General features: G+C 55.2%; 2 protein-coding genes across 7 annotated transcripts in view; one reads left to right on the forward strand and one right to left on the reverse strand.

Annotated features, from left to right (window-relative positions):
- LOC308059708 (uncharacterized protein) overlaps positions 1 to 13,356 on the forward strand; it is a 39,549-nt gene extending 26,193 nt beyond the window's left edge. For 2 of the 4 annotated variants that reach the window (XM_080377470.1, XM_080377472.1), the window contains exons 2-3: positions 2,922 to 4,276; positions 6,105 to 13,356. The gene's annotated coding sequence lies outside the window, so the exon portion shown is untranslated. The remainder of the gene's footprint in view (positions 1 to 2,921; positions 4,277 to 6,104) is intronic. The other 2 variants (XM_080377471.1, XM_080377473.1) reach the window with 2 other exon arrangements.
- On the reverse strand, positions 12,635 to 16,478 carry POU3F3 (POU class 3 homeobox 3; the record flags this gene model as incomplete). Of its 3 annotated transcripts, none has more annotated exons than XM_080377452.1 (2): positions 14,267 to 16,478; positions 12,635 to 12,744 (listed from the first exon to the last, which is right to left on the reverse strand). In XM_080377452.1, exons 1-2 carry the CDS (start codon positions 15,323 to 15,325, stop codon positions 12,682 to 12,684), a joined length of 1,122 nt encoding a protein of 373 aa, XP_080233578.1. In that variant the 5' UTR covers positions 15,326 to 16,478. The 3 variants fall into 3 exon arrangements, with proteins under 3 accessions (XP_080233578.1, XP_080233576.1, XP_080233577.1); XM_080377451.1 differs by lacking the exon at positions 12,635 to 12,744 and adding an exon at positions 14,006 to 14,131; XM_080377450.1 differs by lacking the exon at positions 12,635 to 12,744 and having other exon boundaries at positions 13,466 to 16,476.
- Positions 16,479 to 17,127: the final 649 nt, after the last annotated feature.

A 17,127-nucleotide genomic window follows, 5' to 3' on the forward strand; every position in this document is an offset into this window, starting at 1 on the left:
GGAGAAATTAAAAGCCCAGAGCTGTAATGTTTATTCTTACATAGTTTACAAAAAAAAGGGGGAAAATGTGTGAGACACATGTCTCCAAATATAACCAAAGTGCTTTCCCTTCTGGTTAAAAAGTTGCATGGAAATGTTTTCATTTTAACACTCCCTGCCACCTGTACTTCGCAGGGAAACTTTTCTTGGCGTTAGTGATGAAGCACCAATAGTACTTATTAATGAATTAATTATTATTATGGCTGCTGAATTGACTTAAAGTGCTTTGGAGGCCAAACTAATCCATGTTAATCAGTTACAATTAATTGTGTTTCAGCTGCTGTTTTAAACACAGTTTCAAAGGCAGAGGCGAGGAGGCTGTGCATGGGGTGCGGGGGTGGGGGGGGGTGTCGGGCGTACTCTGGGTCCCCCACCCCGGCCCCCAGCACCGACCCCCGCACCCAGAGGTTTCTTTTCGGATTGCAGAAACCGGTGCAACGTTGTCCCGGTGCCCGCGTCAGGTCGCACAGAGGTGCGAGGGGCAACCTGGGTGACAAACTCCGCTTTACCCTGCGGAAAGCTGCAAAGGTTAAGTAAGGGGCTGTCGGGCTAAGGAGGGAGATTTCCCTCTGGAGTTCGCATTGTGGAGAGGGCAGCGGGCGTGAGCTTTGCTGTGCCGCCTTTGCTTGACCGCTTTGGTCCGGGGCTTTTGTGTTGGCGGCGGAGACAAGGAGGCACGGGTGGGCAGCGAGGCTGAGGGGTGCCCTGCGGAGGCTGAGCCCCCTCCGGAGGGCCCGGCTGCAGCCCGCGCCCAGGAGGCCTCGGGGAGAGGGGAGTGGGGGCAAAGAAGAAAAAAAGCCCCCCGAGGGGACGAGCGGCAGCTGGGCCGGGCTCTGTGCGTGCCAGGGGGCGGGGGGACGAGGGGCGGCCGCAAGGGCCGAGGGCAGGCAACGCAGGGGCGGGCGGGCAGGCAGGCGAGACACCAAGGGGATGGTCACCCCCTGCCCTGCCGCTCCCCGGCCGCCCCGCCGCCGGCGGGACCTGGGTGCTGGGGGCGCCGCACTCAGCCGGGCGGCGGCGGGGAGAGCGGGGAAAGGCAAGGCCGGACAGAGGAGCTGGGAGAGCTGGGCCAAGTCTGGGAAAGCCCCCGGGGCGACGTGCCGGGGCGGGGGCGAGGGCCGCCGGTCGCCAGCTGGTCGCAGGGCGGCCCGTCTGTGCCCGGCAAGGCGGCTGCGGGGACGCATCCCCTCCCCGAGGGATGAAACGCGAAAGCAGAGCTGGCCCTGGCTCAGGTGGGCCGGGCGAAGCCGGGGTCGAGCCGGCGGGGCCGGGGGCCGCGCACCGGCTGCCTGCACGCCCGGAGGGGAGATGGCGGTGGGGAGGCTGGACGCCCAGCTGCCCCTCTTTTGCCAGGGAAACGGGCTTTTCCACACTAATAACGCCCCCCCTCCCAAAGTTAGGGGCGGGAGAGAGGGAGAGCGGCGGGTTGCGCTGGGGAGAGCTGGCGCCCACCCCCACTCACCCACCCCCGCCCCAGGCTGGGCGCCGCACCCGCGCCCTGCCTGCCTCACGGCCCTCGGGGGCCCCGGGGGGCAAGCCTGCCCGGGGGGGCATCAGGTGTCACGAAGGATTGATTGTCGTTAGAGACTTACACTTCGCAAAAGTAAAACTCCCCCATCTTGTCCCAGCCCTCAATGAGATTTTTTTTTTTTTTCTTTTATGGTAGTCCGCAGAATGGCAATTGGGAAATTGTACTCCCTCCCATCCTCTCTGGAATTGGGCTGCTGGGATTTTTTTGTGGTTTGATTTTTTCTTCTACCACTCCACTGAGAAAGAGGGCTCTTTCTCAAAGATTCACCCTCTTTTACATGTTGTTGTTTTGGGTTTTTCCTTCTTCATCCCATTGACTCTGCTCAGCTTTTGCTTAAGACGGGCAAGCAAAAAACCAAACAACCTTCCCCCTATACGTGCAAACAGACCTTTCTTGGAGAGCAGTAAAGCAAACAAAAAAACTTTCACCTGCAAGAGAAGCTAGTGTATAAATTTATTCTCACCCCACCCCCACCCGCCACGTCCCGTATCGAATATAGCTGTAATTCAATGAAAATTGCGGGAAAAGATGCATTTTCCACGTGGGAACAGAACAAATAAGGCAGCAGCGGGCGGCCGGGTAGGTAGGACACCTCGTTGCTGCTCATCTCGCGTGGAATCGTTGTCTCCAGCTGGGGCAGGTGCTAGTGTTCTCGCAGAGGTGCAGGAAACAAATCCTTGGCTTTCGTATATCACAAAAGCAGGCTGCGTTTGTTGAAACATGCGTGTTAACCAACTTCCCCCCCCCCCCCCCCCCGCCCCCTTTTTGTTTGCTTCCCTTGGTTGCGGGACGTCGGTGGTCAAAACAAAAAAAAAAATGCACTTGCGTTTGTGGTGGAACTTTGTCGTTGGGTCTGCAAACCCGCATTAGATTATTGCCGGGGATTTATTTGCATGCAGCTGCAAACCCACAACCCGGCTGCTGACCGCTGTGCATAAAGGGCTGCCGGGGCCAGCCCCTGCCCGGCAGCCGCGGCTCCCAGCGGGAGCACGGCCCGGGCGCGCCGCGGGGGCGGGCGGGGGGCAATTTGGCAGGGGGTTTGCTCCCGGCACAGCCCTGGGGGGGGTCCCCAGCGCAGCCAAAAGTTGCAGGTGCGTGAGGGGGGGCGGCAGCCCGCGGCCCCGACCCACAGCCCCCCTCCCCGCAGACCGGCTCGCCCCCAAAGGCAGGCGCGGCTCCCGCTGGCCTTGCTCACCAGCACCTCCGAGGAAATACTTCGCCTAACGCCTATGTCCCGGGTAAAAAGAACCGGTGGTGGATCCTCGGGATTTCTTAGAGCTATTTTCAGCGCTTTGAAATTTGCAGTAATGTTGATGTTCTTTTTTTTCCTCCCCTTCTCCCCTCTCTTCAGCCCGGTAGAGGTAGCGTTTGGCAACGTTTGATGAGGGAGCTGTTAACCTTTGAAGCCAGGACTCGAGGTTCAAACGGCCTCCTTGGCTACTCCCTGTATCCCCACACACACCCACGTCGCAAGGATGGATTTGGCTGCATCTGGGATCGATGCATCTGTCTCCTAAGGCCTTCTTCTACCTCGGGCTACGCCACCAGGTCCCCTTCATCTGCTCCCGGAGAGCCAGGTGAAGGCGCGAAGTTCCCGGGGCTAGAACTTGCTCCCCTCCGAGCACAGTGGGAACAAAAGCTGCCCCTGGAGCGGGGCCGGCGCGGGGGGAAACCCCACGGCAGCGCTGCCGTGGCCTGGCCTGACACCCCCCCCTCCGTGCGGGGAAGGACCGGGACAAACCGGCCTCCCGAAAACTTTGGGGGAGCTGCTATCCATCCCTCTGCCCCGGTGGCCCGCATGGGGCTGTAGGAGAAGGGGAAGACAAAACTGGATGTGGGGAGCTTAGTTATTTCGGCAGAGGAAGGAGCCGCTCCCATTCCACACAGGCTCCTGCGGCTGGGCATGAGCAGGGGGGCTGCTCCGGGCGTTTCTGCCACATACAGGGGGCTACGGAGCGGGGTCTACCAGGTAGTGTGCAAGCAGGGAGGGCAGTGCCGAGTGGGCCCAGAAAACCGCCCCGGGGGGGGCGAAGCTGGAAGGACAATGGAGGTCCACACACAGAGTCGCTCGCCCCCCACCTCCCTCGCATCCCCACGGCTGTGCGTGGGCATGTCGCGCTGCCCCTGGGCCAGGCCACTCCACCGGGAGGGGGTGCATCCCTTCTGCTTGCTGACAGGCCGGGGAGGGGGGCGGACACGGCTTGGGCGGCCGGAGGGCAGCTCACCCCGCCGGGCCGCCCCGTCTAACGCGGCGCCCCCCGGGTACGGCGCGGCCGCGTGAAGGATCCTGCCGGGCTGCGGAGGCACAGGAGCGCGCAGCCCCCCGCTCCCCGCCTCTCGCCCTCCCAGAGCGGTGGGGGTGGTTCTCCAGCCCCTTCCCTCTGAAAACTGGGCGACAAAGGGCTGGGGGTGCTTGCGCCAGCCGGGAAGCGCCCGCGGGCTGCAGCGGGCAGTGCTTGTGGGGGAGCGGGTCGGCGACCAGCGTGGCCAGAAGTGCAGGGAAAGGCAGGAGGGGATGAAACCATTCGCAGACTCCACGCGGAGCGGGGGTGTGTTGTCATCTTTGTTTTGGTTGTGTTGGTTTGTTTTCCAGGGGATTGGGACAATAGGTGGAGTGGATTATTCATTCCCGTAGGCAATACTTCCCTTTATGGGCTTCAGGATGCAGTTGGAGGCTCGGGAACAAAGCGGGCACCTAATGTCAAGGTAACTGGTCCCCTTCCTTTGTTTATGCTATTGTTAATGACGGGGCTCACTCAGCCCTGGCCTCAGCCGTGCTGTACGGCGTTAATATTGACTTGAGAGAGTAGGCAGGACAATTAAAAACCAAAACCAAAACCCAGGACAACAGCAGCATCCAGCCCAAGCCCAGTACTTCAGGTAAAACATGCCTCTTCTGGGCTACTGAGAATGGTATCGTCATCTCTCCTGGTATTCACAGAAATATACATACCATTCACAAGATTAAACACGTCCATGTATCCATCATTAACACCTAGGGGAGACACTGTAACCCTGTCCTTCAGTACAAAATCAAAAGGGAAAGAGCATTATTTTCAAATACCCACTACTAGAGCATGAGGGAATTCTTACCATGCTAAAGAAAAAAAAAAGAAAAGAAAAAAAAGAAAAAAAATCTAACAAAATAATTCTTTTAATTACGATAATCTAAAAGTAGCAGAAACCTGAGCGTTTATTGACTCATTTTCTTCGGATGGTATTTAAAGTTCAACATTTCACACAGCTCCTTGTTTAGTTTAATTTCCTCGACAATCTAGGCGATTTTAGCAAACTGAGTTAAGAATTTTGGTACACATTTGAGTATGGACCTGCATAAAATAGAGAAGGCAGCAGAACTGGGGAGCGGTTATTTTATTATTTTAGGAAGAGAAGGGAGTGTGTGTTTGCATGTGTGGGAATGCATGTGTGTGACAGAGAGAGAAACAAATGAAGAGCTTTGCACCTTACATTTGGTCTGTGGCTTTAATGTGGACTCTGGAACAAATATCTATTAGTTTTTGGTGAGAAATGTCCCACTCAGGCAGATGGGCCCCTGTTTTGAATGAGAGCTCCAGAAGAGGAAAGAAATGTATGTTATTCCAGCACAATTCTTCACTAACCCACTCCCGCCATCCCCCCCGCCGCCCCACCTCCCCCCTTTAGAAGGACTAGTTTCAGCTCTGCTATCCTAGGCCTATTTTCTGTCAGGGAAGGGATATAATAATGATCAATACCCAGCACTTCTCATTTCTTTTGTACTTGGTAAATATTCACAATGTCTCAAACTTGGTGGGAAGGTGGAAAGATGAGACCAAAGTCAGGTTCAGAGGATGTCCCTGTCCTCTCTGGCTTTCACAAGCACTCACACAGAGGGGGAAAAGAATCCAAACCACCAAACCAACCCTTTCAGAAGACCCTCCAGCCCACACCTGCCCTACAGCCACGCGCTTGCTTCTTGTATTTTAGCTGCCTGCTCGGTGAAATGGTCTACATACATTGGGCTACCTGGGTTTATGCAATCACCTCCGGGTGTATGTTAGTACTCCAGTTGGAAATAGAGCCTGGAGTTGTTGAGCAAACAGCTCCTGCTTGACTGTAGCGTGGACTGAATGCTGTATAGTCAGCTCTATGGAGCGCTGGCAGGGAAGTAACACCAACCATTTCCAAAACTAATAACAAAAAGGTTACTATATATAAAACATTTATACAGCCCACACTGCCTCAAGTTGTTTAAATTTCGGTTTGATGCACATAAATATAGCAGCCATGCAGTTCCCCATTAGGCAGTCCCTGCTTTTTTAAACCAATTCATTTCAATTTGAAAGAATGGCCCTGAACACGAGACGGTGAACAACCCTTTGGCTTTCTCCACTCAACGTGGACCTCAGGAAGAAATAGCATCTGTCTTTGTCATTTCACACGCATATCTCAGCGCCTTGACATTGTGTTTAAGAGCAGGCCTACCACCAGCAACAGTATAACAGTCCCCGGCTGGTTTCCCCTTTCTAATCCATTTCCCCCCTTCTCATCTTAGGCTTCTTCCAAGGAAGAAATAATTCTGCTGGGACCCCATGCCTGGACTTTGGAAGGCATGGCACAGCAGTCTGATCTGAAAGTACCGTCCCTGTGGGTAGAAAGTCTCCTCTGTATCACGCACCTTGCAAGGAAGGCAGCAAGGGGATGTTTGGGGTGACCAGGCATCTGGCATCAAGGAGCAGCAATCCACTTCACCTACTCCGGAGGGAAGTTTGTTCCCAAACCAAATATTTTGTGGTACTCAGTACTGGTGTTGAATTGGTTCGAACCATCCCAAGTCTAAAATAAAGATCTCCATTGTGGTATGCCCGTGAGCTTGTCTTGCTGAACCTTCCCTGTTTGCGTTGAAGGTACCGAGCTGATGTAATGCTGTCTTTTCACCCCACTGATGTGCGCAATAGGAACAATTCAGAAAAGTTCTGTTTAGCTTTTTATCCCTTGTACTTGAAGAAATGCAAGCTATCAGAAACAAGCCTATGTTTGAAGGTACAGTTTTCAACACGTGAGTGGGAAACATATGTACTGGCACAATTCAACCGCTCTGTAAGGGCTGTGCTTGGATTTTGGCTTTTAATCTCAACTCTGTTAGAGAGAGAGATGCAAAATGGAAGGGAATGTGATTATTTATGCTGTAGCCTTGTGATACTCATCCTATAACCGTTGGGGAGAGAAGCAAAACACTCTGCTAAAGCTATGCATGAGCCTGAGTTTCAGGGGGACTCTAGTCTTCACAGGTTCTCACTTCACTGCCTTTCTTCCCTTGGTATTTGTTATATGGGATGTTTTTTGGTTTTTTTTTTGTCTGCCGTTCTACATTCTACATTTTAAAGTGTGTAGGAACTAAATCCTGCTGAGAGAGCGAGCTCCCTCCTTCTCAAACTCACGTTTGGAAAACGCCTACTCCCCTCGACCGCCCCCCTTCAAGCCATCCTCCCCCTGAAAGAAAATAAAACCTTAAAAGGCGGGGGGAAGGAGGGGGGAACCCCTGATTCCTCAGTGACCTGCACACAGCTCCGGTGGACCTCCAAGTTCCCCTTCTCCTGCAGACAAACTCCATGGGAAACACACCACCACCCCCCACGCCTGAACTTTTAACGGGGGTTGGGGTTTGTACAATTCAGGCTCAATGTTAGCACTTTCCAGGGGTCAAAAAAAAAAAAAAAAAAAAAGATAAAAAGGGGGAGAAGGCAGCAGAAGGTTTGGATTTAACCCTTCGTTGCTACAAAGGCAACACGACCAAACCCTCAGCCACCAGCGAAAGCAGCCAGCGGCCCCCGTGCCCGGTGCCCGGTGCCCCAAGGGCAGCCCATCCAGCGGCAGCGGCCCTCACACAATGGCGGGCGCGGGGGGGGCGGCCCGGCCCCCGGCCCTGCCTGGCAGCGCCCTGCGCTGGGCTGCGGCCCTGCCCGGGGCACCCCACCGCCCGCTGCGGCCCTGCCCCACCGCCCGCTGCCCTGCGGTACGGGGCCGCCTCCCGCCGCAGGCTGCAGGGGAAGCCAGCCTGCCTGCAGGCTCCGGGGCTGGCAGCGAAGTTTTTTGGTACTGCTGGAGGCATACACACACTTATATATATATCTCTATATCATATACACACATCTTTATATATAGATTTATATGTAGGTGTCTAATCTATGTTTAAATAATCCTATCTATACACACAGTCCTCCTCTGATGAGGTCATTCTCCCATATATACGAGATGGGGTGCATGATGCCAGAATCTAACACCAACATCTTATCTCCACCGATCTAAGAGCAATATAAAGTAAATGTTAGCAGAAGGGGAAATAAATTATGGAGAGAAACATTCAACAAGGTGTCCCTGAAGGCTTTTCTCCTGCCCTCCCCCCCCCGCGGAATACCCACGCATGTTTTGCCAAAGGGAACCATTTCGGCAGCCGAGGCTCCCGCTGCAGAGCAAGGGCAGGCTGCACCCCGGGTCGTGGGGCTGTGCCTGGCTGGGGCTGCACCCTGACATTTTTAATCCCCCTTCCCTTTCCTGAGCGATGCTCGCCTCTCCAACGCGCCGGTCGGCTGCAGCTTATTTATTTACTTTTTTTTCTCCCTGTGCCTCCAAATGTCTCAATGTTGGTTTTGGTTTTTTTTATTTTGTTTTATTTCAGGAAACTCAACGCAGAAGGGGGGATGCTACTTGAAAGTGTGACTCAAAAAAAAAAAAAAAAGGTTTCGCTTTACAGCCATCAGTAGCACCAGGAGACAGCTCCATTAAAATAGTAGTTTTCCACTGCTCTTGAAAAGCCGTTGTTTTTTACATCGCTTTTAGGAAGATAGATTAACAAAACATCACATTTCAAGCCACTCTGATCTGTAATTAAATGGAGGAGCCGGTTTGTATTCTCCTATGGCTTTTACAGAAGTTGCAGTGATCCAAAGTCAGGTTGCTGTGTCAGAGTGGCATTTTTATTAATGAGAATACAAAAAGCTTGCATATTCTTAGCCCGGCTTGAATTTAGTTGCTAAGCAACCGCTGTATGGTAATTCATCCGCGAAATTTAAATCTTGGAGAAAGGATCCTGCGTTTTGCTGAATGGTCGCCACGAGGAAAACAACTTGTGGGACCCGCAGCAGCTGCCGCCGCGGCACCGCGCCGCCCGCCGGACCGCCCGCCGCCTCCCCCGGGCCGCCCGCCGCCCCGGGCCGCCCCGCCGCCCGCCGGGAGCAGCGGCCCGGCCGCCCCTCCCGGGCTGCTCCGCCTCTCGGGCCGCCCCGCCGGGGAGGGAGCGTGGCCGGGCACCGGCGGCCGCCCCGTCGGCGCGGCCCGGGACCGGCCTTCCACGCGTGGGGGAGGGCGACGCGGCCCCGTTTCCCCGCGCCCCGCCGCAGCCGGCCCCGGAGAGGGCGGGGGTGGGGGGGTGGGGGGGCAGGGCCGGGTCCCGGCGCGGCCCCGACGGCGCGGCCCCGCGGGCGCCCCCGCGGCCCTGGCTGCTCCTTTGGCGTCGGGCAGGACGGGATCGGAGGCGAGCCTTCCCCCGCTCGGCCTTCGCTCCTCAGCTTTTTGTCTCGCCAAAGCCTCTCAGCCAAAAAAGCTCCCTACTGCTGTGTCATTGATACCGCGGGGTCGCTGGCTGCCTTTCTCTCCCCTCTCTCCCGCCGCCTATTGAAGGCTGCGCCCGCTCCATTATTCCAAACTGCAACTGAAAATACCGCTGGGGCAACCACCTCCCTGCCTCTCCTCCGCTCGCTCCATCCATCCGTCTCGCCACAGGCGACCGAGCTCCTCGCCATCCCTGGCCTTAGCAAGGTCGGTCCCTGTCCTAAAGCGCTCCCTCCGCGCCCGCCTCCGAGGCCGGGACTTGTTGCGTCCCTTTTAAAGTTTGATTAATTACCCTGGAACTTAAGCAAACTAAAGTACATGTGGCGAAGAAGCTCACGCCTACAGTACGGCCCTGCAGCCTGCCAGTTACAGAGGCAGTCTTTACACTCTCGCGCAAATCGGAACAAGCATCTCTGCGCCTCAGGAAGGTATCCCTGGATAAATATATAGAAGTATCGATTTTGCCGTAGCTTGAAGGTGTTGATCATTTATTACAAAAATAAACGAATAAATACAACAATATATTGTTGCTTTCAACAGGATAAATATTTTACAAATATATAATTTAAAAAAACAAATTTAATTGTTAAAATTATTTAAAATATTACACTTATTGATAAAATTATCAATAGTATATACTGCATTTCATATTAGAACCGATTATTCTCTAAACGTTCCATTTAAAACCATTCATACAAAACAAGTTATGAGCATTGTAATGTGCAAACACGAGTCACTACATTAAAGCATAAGGATTCTGTAAAGATCACTTTCCCATAGGAACCGCTGCGTTTTCAAACCAAGGTAGAGCTCTTTGCTAAATTCCGGAAAATATGCGGATCAACAGCAGTGAGATGACTATTTTAAATACACCTGAAAATGATTTATTGTGTACAGACTCGACGGGGGAAGGATGGGATGCAAGTGAGAAGACTGGGGCGTAGTAGAGGACCGCAGGATATGAAAATGTAAACTATAAATAATCACATCTCAGGATTACCCAGACTGATCAAACATAACTTTGTAAAACATTTGGCTTTCCTTTAAGCAGGAAATAAAAAAAAAAAGGGGGGGGGGGGGAGGGAGTAAAGAAAATGATGCCGACTCAGTTACCAAGCACAGAACACTGATATTATAAATGAATACAATTACTAAATTCATTAAGAGATCTGGCGATATATAACAATATTTTCATTATTTACACGTGTAACAATATAACCCTTAGCGCAAACCCTCTCAGTTATTATCTACCTCTCGTTATCTCATAGACTCGCAACCCTGAAATTCCTAAATACATTCAAAGGATTCAGTTTCTTGGGGGCGGGGGTGGGGGTGGGGGGGAGTGGGGGGAGCGCCCATGGCCTCACTTTTTGTGCATGACAAGCCCGCGGCACGGGCACACGGGGCACATTTTGCCAGTCCCTCCGAGCAAACGCGACTCGCCCAGCCTAAGCCCCAGCTTTTCTCACGCAGCAGCCCGCAGAAGGTTGCCTGTTAACAGAAACCCGTGCGGAGCCTCACGTTGGCTCTTTGTTGCCATCCAAATCGAGTAACCAAATACCGCTCCGAAATTTAAATAGACCCTCTCCGTGCCTGACCAGCCGCTCCCCTTCACCTTGAGCGGCAGGAGCCCACCGCCCGCGCTGGCGGTGCCCTGCACCCGGCCCTGCCCGCCCGCCTCCCGCGCCCGGCCTTTCCCTCCCGAGCCGCGGAATTACCCGGGAGCTTTTGCTAAAACGAACAAAAGAAAGAGCGTCCTTTACCCTTTCGGGTTTTCTTTCTCTTTGTTGGTTCCCCCTCCACCCCCCGCCCCCCCCCACCCCCCCACCCCCTTTCCTCTGTGCCAGTCGGGCCTTTCGGATTTCACAAATCAAACCGACAGTGATATTTACTACGAGCTGGTGTTAAAATAATGCATCCCGGTGCACGGCTCTCAGGTTGGCTTTAATTTATGGACTGACACAAGGCCTATCTGAAAGGAAGAAATGTTTGTTGTTCCTACAGCAGTTTTCTGGGGGTTTAACCCCTGCCTCGATAGCACGTAAAGAAGCAAGGCCGGGGAAGGCGGACGGGGGCGGGGGGGGGGGGGGGTGCGGACGGGGGGAGGGAGATGAAGGTGAGGAAGGTCTCAGGGACAAGATGGATCATAAAAAGAAAACCTTATTCTCCGGTAGGCTACAGTAGGGGCGGGTGGAGGCGTTAGATGCAGCTCTCTAATTCCCACAACCTCCCCACTTCAAAATGAAAAGAGTTGAAACGGTCATTCACTTGTCCCTTATTGCAATAAATTACAGCGGATAAATATGACAGACCAGCCAGTGCGTCCATCGGCATCTCCAACCCTACTAACGCACGCGTGTGCTTGCAAAGAAGGTATGGCAGCGCTATGGTAGAGTGGAGGAGAAAACTAGACTACACCACTTCACACCCCATAGAAACCCCCCTAAAACAACAACAACAACAACAGCAACAGCAACAACAGAAATGGTGAACTAGGCGGACCTCACGGAGGATGCTGAAAATATTATTCTTATATATCCTTTTCTGGGGGGGAGGGGGAAGTACCTTCTCCTTAATTTATAAAGATAAATTAAATACAAATATTCATACAGACATAAAATGCGTCAAAATAAATCATAGCTTAGCTTCCTTTCTCCCCCCACCCCCCGCCCCAAGCCCCAGTTTGCAAAGAGAGCAGACCAGACCGAACTTTTGGGAACACCCCTGCCCTCAGCGTCGGCCGCTGGCGGCCAGGGGCCAGGCTCAGGCATCGCCCGCACCGCAGGGCGAGCCCAAACCGAACCGGTACAGCCCCTCCCGGGAGAAGGCGGCCTTTGGCGACCTCTCGCCCGCCTTCCCCACGGCACAGGGTCCCCGGGCTGAGGGACGGGGCCGCGGGCAGCGGCCGGGCGGCGGGCTGGGCAGGGGGCGAGCCCGGCGCCGCGCAGCCCCCGGCAGGGACGCGCTGCCGGGGAGCGAGGGGGGCGCGCAGTAGCCAGCAGCTCCGACCTCCCGCATTTCTCCCACTTCAGCATTTGCAGTATTTCCCTTCAAAGAACTTTTTTTTTTTTTTTTGACACAGTGTTTATGCATCAGACACAGACTATTTCATTCTAACAAATTTATTTTCTCAATCAGCTCTTACGGAATCACTACTCAAATTAAATTACAATCAAATTATCACATCAAAAGATACCCTTATTACCTAACAACTGTCCATATTTTCATTTCATTTTGATTTGTGCTCGTCTGAAAAAAACACGTAATACAAGATCTGGGGAAAAAATAAATTACCGTTTTGCAGCAGTTCATAGGTATTCTGAATAAAATATTAAAAGAAGTCATTTAATGAAAATATAAAGCAAATTTTTTTTTTTTAGATCAACAACGGATCTAACAATTCTATATTGCCGTCTTTTTGAAAAGTCTGTTTATTAAAACCTACCAAAAACACTGCTTGGAAATGGCAGTATTATATAATCACATCCACAGCACCCATTCAATCAAAGTTGGCAACGGATTTAGGAGAGGAGAAGTTCAGATAAGTGCAGCTGCAGATGCTCAGTCCTTCTAAATCCCTTTATCTGAATCAGTCCAGAAATAAAAAATAAAAATATTAATAAAAAAAATATTAGCAGTGGATTTTTTTTAATGACTCTTCCATGATGATTGGCAGCCGTCAGGAGCAGGACTTTGACAGCCCTAAATTATTTCCCTTTCTCTCGCTGGTTCCCTTAATTCATGCAAAGTCCTTCTACAGAGCTTGAACTTTAGGGACCAACAACCTCTCCTTCTCCCACCCTCCCCCCGGCGTCTGTCCCTCCCCCCTTCCTCCTCAGGGTCAGTTTTTCGGCGTGAGGCATTTATTTCCATATTTTTGTTCTATAGCTATACCTATATATATAGATAAATATATATATATGTATTTGCTTCCCTATGCAGTCTGCTTGTTTTTAGTGCTGTGTGCATATTTTTTTTTCCTGGAAAAAGTGGCCCCTTTCATTTTGCAGAATATAGATATATATGTTTTTAGAGTGGATGTCTGCCTTGCACCAAAATTCTATGGTTTGGCCAAGAAAAACAGGGTGCTGGAATGCAGCAGGCACCCTCTGATTAACAGGATTATTTTGCTTCTGCTTCCCTTTTTTGGATTGCTCCCATAAAAAAAAAAATAAAGAAAAGAAAAAGAAAGAAAAGAGGAGGGGAAAAAAAAGAGGGAGAGAGAAAGGAGAAAAAAAGTTTCTGTGATTCATAGAAGAGAGCCCTTTTGGGGATAGGGGGGAGAGTGCAGGGAGGGGGGGAGGAGGGGAGAGAAGAGGCGCAGACATCAGTGGTGTTCCTCGCTGCGAGAGGGGGCTAATTTGGAGAGTGAAAAATAAAAATAATAATAATAATAATAATAATTAAAAAAAAAAGCCCAAGCCCACCCACCCAAGCCCTCTCCCCACAACCAACCCCCCAGCACATCTGCAGTTTGGTGCATTACGCATCTCCACCCCGTTTTCCCAACACGGTCTGAACGCACTCGCTCGGATCGACCTTCTCCACCGCTCCCTATTGGTATCGATCTTATATATATATAGATGCACGCATATATCCATATATATATAAACACAAGCAGTCTGAACGAGCCTGGATCGTGTGTGTGTGCGCGCGCGCGTGTGTGTATGTGTGTGTGTGTGCGTGCGTGCGTGTGAGTGTGTCGGTGTGAGCGTGCGGCTGTGCGCGGCGGTGCCGGTACCGGCGGCGGTGGCGGTGCCGGCGGCGGTGGCGGTGCCGGCGGCGGTGCCCGGCCCGGCCCGGCCCGCGCTGCCCCCGCGCCCCCCGGCCCGGCCGCGGTGCCCCTCACTGCACGCTGGTCTGCAGTCCGTGGTGAGGGGGTGGCGTGTCGGAGTTGACGGTGCCGACCTGGGAGTAGACATCGTCGGGGGTCTGCTGCTGGATCCCCGGGGGGGTCATCCGTTTCTCTTTCTGCCTCCGATTGCAAAACCAAACCCTGACCACCTCCTTCTCCAGCTGCAGGCTGTCCGCTAGGTTCGTAATCTCCTGGGCGGAGGGCTTGGGGCATTTCAGAAAGTGGCTCTCCAAGGCCCCCTTGACACTCACCTCGATGGAGGTCCGCTTCTTCCTCTTCCTGCCCTGGGCGGCGATCTTGTCGATGCTGGTGGGGCTGCCCGTGGAGGAGTCGGCTTCCTCCAGCCACTTGTTCAACAAAGGCTTCAGCTTGCACATGTTCTTGAAGCTGAGCTGCAGGGCCTCGAAACGGCAGATGGTGGTCTGCGAGAAGACGTTGCCGTAGAGGGTGCCCAGCGCCAGCCCCACGTCGGCCTGGGTGAAGCCCAGCTTAATCCGCCGCTGCTTGAACTGCTTGGCGAACTGCTCCAGGTCGTCGGAGGTCGGCGTGTCCTCGTCCGAGTGCGGGTCGTGGCTGTTGACGCCGCCGTGGTGCGGCGGGTGGTGCCCGGGGTGCTGGTGGTGGTGGTGGTGGTGGTGCCCGGGGTGCTCGCCCAGCTCCGGCGTCTCGCCGCGCACCAGCCCCGGGTGCACCAGGCTCTGCCCGCCGGGGGGGGGGCTCAGCATGCCGTTCACCGTGAAGCCCCCGGGCTGCGAGTAGAGGAGCGACTGCTGCTGCTGCTGCCCGCCGGCCATGGAGGGCAGGTGGGCGGCCGCCGCCGCCCCCCAGGCCGCCGGGTGCCCCTGGTGCGGGGGGCCCAGGTGGGGCGGCCGGTGGTGCAGCGCCGCGCCCGAGTGCAGGTCGTCGCGCCCGCCGCTGCCCTTGACGTCGGGCGGCGGCGGCGGCTGCTGGGGGCTGCCCGTCATGCCCACGGGGCTGCCGGACCAGGGCGAGCCCGCTTCGGCGGCGGCGGCGGCGGCGGCGGCGGCGGCGGCGGCGGCGTGGGGCAGGGCTGTCACCCACTGGTGGGCATGGCTCAGCATATGGCCGCCGTTGCTGGCGGCCATGGCGCCCGGCATGAAGTCGCTCTGGACCATCTTGGCCGCCGGGTCGCCGCGGTAGCCGCCCGCCACCGAGGTGACGGCCACGCTGCCCGGCTGCATGCCGCCGCCGCCGCCGCCGCCGCCGCCGCCCGAGTCCGCGTGGACGATGGAGCCGGCCGCCAGGATGCCGTTGCCGGGGAGGTAGGGGTTAGAGGTGGCTGCGGCCATCCCGCGCCCGCCGCCCGCCGCTCGCCCCCGCCGCGCCGCCGCCGCCGCCGCGCCGCCGCCGCCGGCTGCCGGGCGCCCGCCGCGAGCGCCCTTGCCCGGCGCTGCCGGGGCCGCTGCCGGGGCCGCCGCCCGCGCCGCCGCCGCCGCCGCCGCCGCCTTCCCAGCCTCGCCGGGGCGCCGGGGCGCGGGGTTCACCTGCTAGCGCTCCGCGGCGCGCTCTCCTCCGCCCGTCCGCCGGCCGTCCTGCCTGCCTCCGCTCCGCGGCGCGCTCTTTGCAGTCGCCGGCTCTCGCTTCGCCTTTTTTTTAAATCGCTTTTCTTTTCTTTTTTTTTCTTTTTTTTTTTTTTCCAAAAAAAAAGAGAAATATTTAGCCGTACATGTATTTTTCCTCCGCCGCCTTCTCGCCCGGGTTTGCTGCTCGCAGGGAGGAAACCAAACAAAGGCTAAAAAGCGAAAAAGGGGGGGGGATCAAAAAGCCCCCGTGCCTTCTCCCCTCCGCTCCCCTAGGAGTACATCTCCACCTCTCAGCCTTCCCCTCTCAGAGTGAAACTTTTCCTTTTCTTCTTCCTTTAAGGCTTTGTGTGTTGGGTATATTTTCCTTTTTCTGTCTCTCTCTCTGTCTTTCTCGCTCTCCTCGGCTCCTCGATCTCCTTTGCTCTTTTATTTGCAAGTTTTGTTGGTGTCCTAAGAAAACTTCCTGTGATGATGATGGTGGTGATGGTGGTGATGATGCATTTCTCAAAGTTGTGCTGTTGCTGGAGCACTTTGTGCCCTTTGAAACAAGAGTCCTGTCGGAGCCTTCTTGCTAGAGTCACGCTCTGGATAAGACATTTTTCCTCTCTACCTTTCCTTTAGGCGGTTGGGAAAAAAAAAGTAAAAAAAAAAAAAAAGTTGAAATTTCTCGTTACCTCGCGAATTGTTTCTCTCCCTCTCCCGCTCGCTCGCTCTCTCGCTTGGTCTGTTGTTTTTTTTTTTTTTGTTGTTGGTTTTTTTTTTTGGTGTTTGTTTTGCTTTTTATTTTAATTCCAGCAGTTGGTCGAGGGAGGAGGCGGAGGAGGAGCGCCTTGGTGGAGAGGTGTGTGTATGTGTGTGTGCATATATGGTATCCTTTATACACTAACTCCAGCGGGGAAGTTGGCTGCCGGGCTGGCAGCGCGCACTGGCGGTGCCGGAGTCCCGCCGCTCGCCTCTCCCCGCCTCCCTCTCCCGGGCCGTGCCCGCGCCCTCCCTCCCTCCCTCCCTCCCCCCTCCCTCCCTCCCGCCGTCTGCCCGCCGCCGCCGCCCGCGCCGCCACCACCCGGCCCCGCCGCGAGGAAGCCGGCCGCCGCCGCCCCCGCCGATTGGCTGCGCGCCCCGTGACGGACAGCCCGCCGCCGGCCGCGCGGCCCCCCTTCCGGCCGTTCCGATTGGCTGCTTTTTAATTTAGGCAAAGTGGCGTCGGAGCTGGAAGTTGCCCCCCCCCCCCCCCAAACCCTCCTCCCTCTCCCCTCCCTCCTCCAGCCGTCCCTCCCGCCCCTCCTCCCTCCGCCTCTTAACTCTTCCCGCCCGGCAGACACACGCACCCCGGAGCTCTGCCGCCGCCGTTCGGGCAGGGGCGAGTGCGGGGGGCGGGGGGGGAGGGGGACAGCGGGCGGGCGCTCATAATTAATATCAACAATAATAACAACAATAATAACGACGGCGAAGCCGGAGCGGTGTTTGCGCGGGGGTGCACACGCATCCACCCCCGCCCCAGCACCCAGAACTGCCCCCCCGCCGCTCTGCCCCGGAGGCGTCCGCCCCCGCCCGCCCCCTCCTCCCTT

The sequence above is a fragment of the Falco punctatus genome (genome assembly GCF_963210335.1).
Source record: "Falco punctatus genome assembly, chromosome: 2".
Taxonomy (NCBI): domain Eukaryota; kingdom Metazoa; phylum Chordata; class Aves; order Falconiformes; family Falconidae; genus Falco; species Falco punctatus.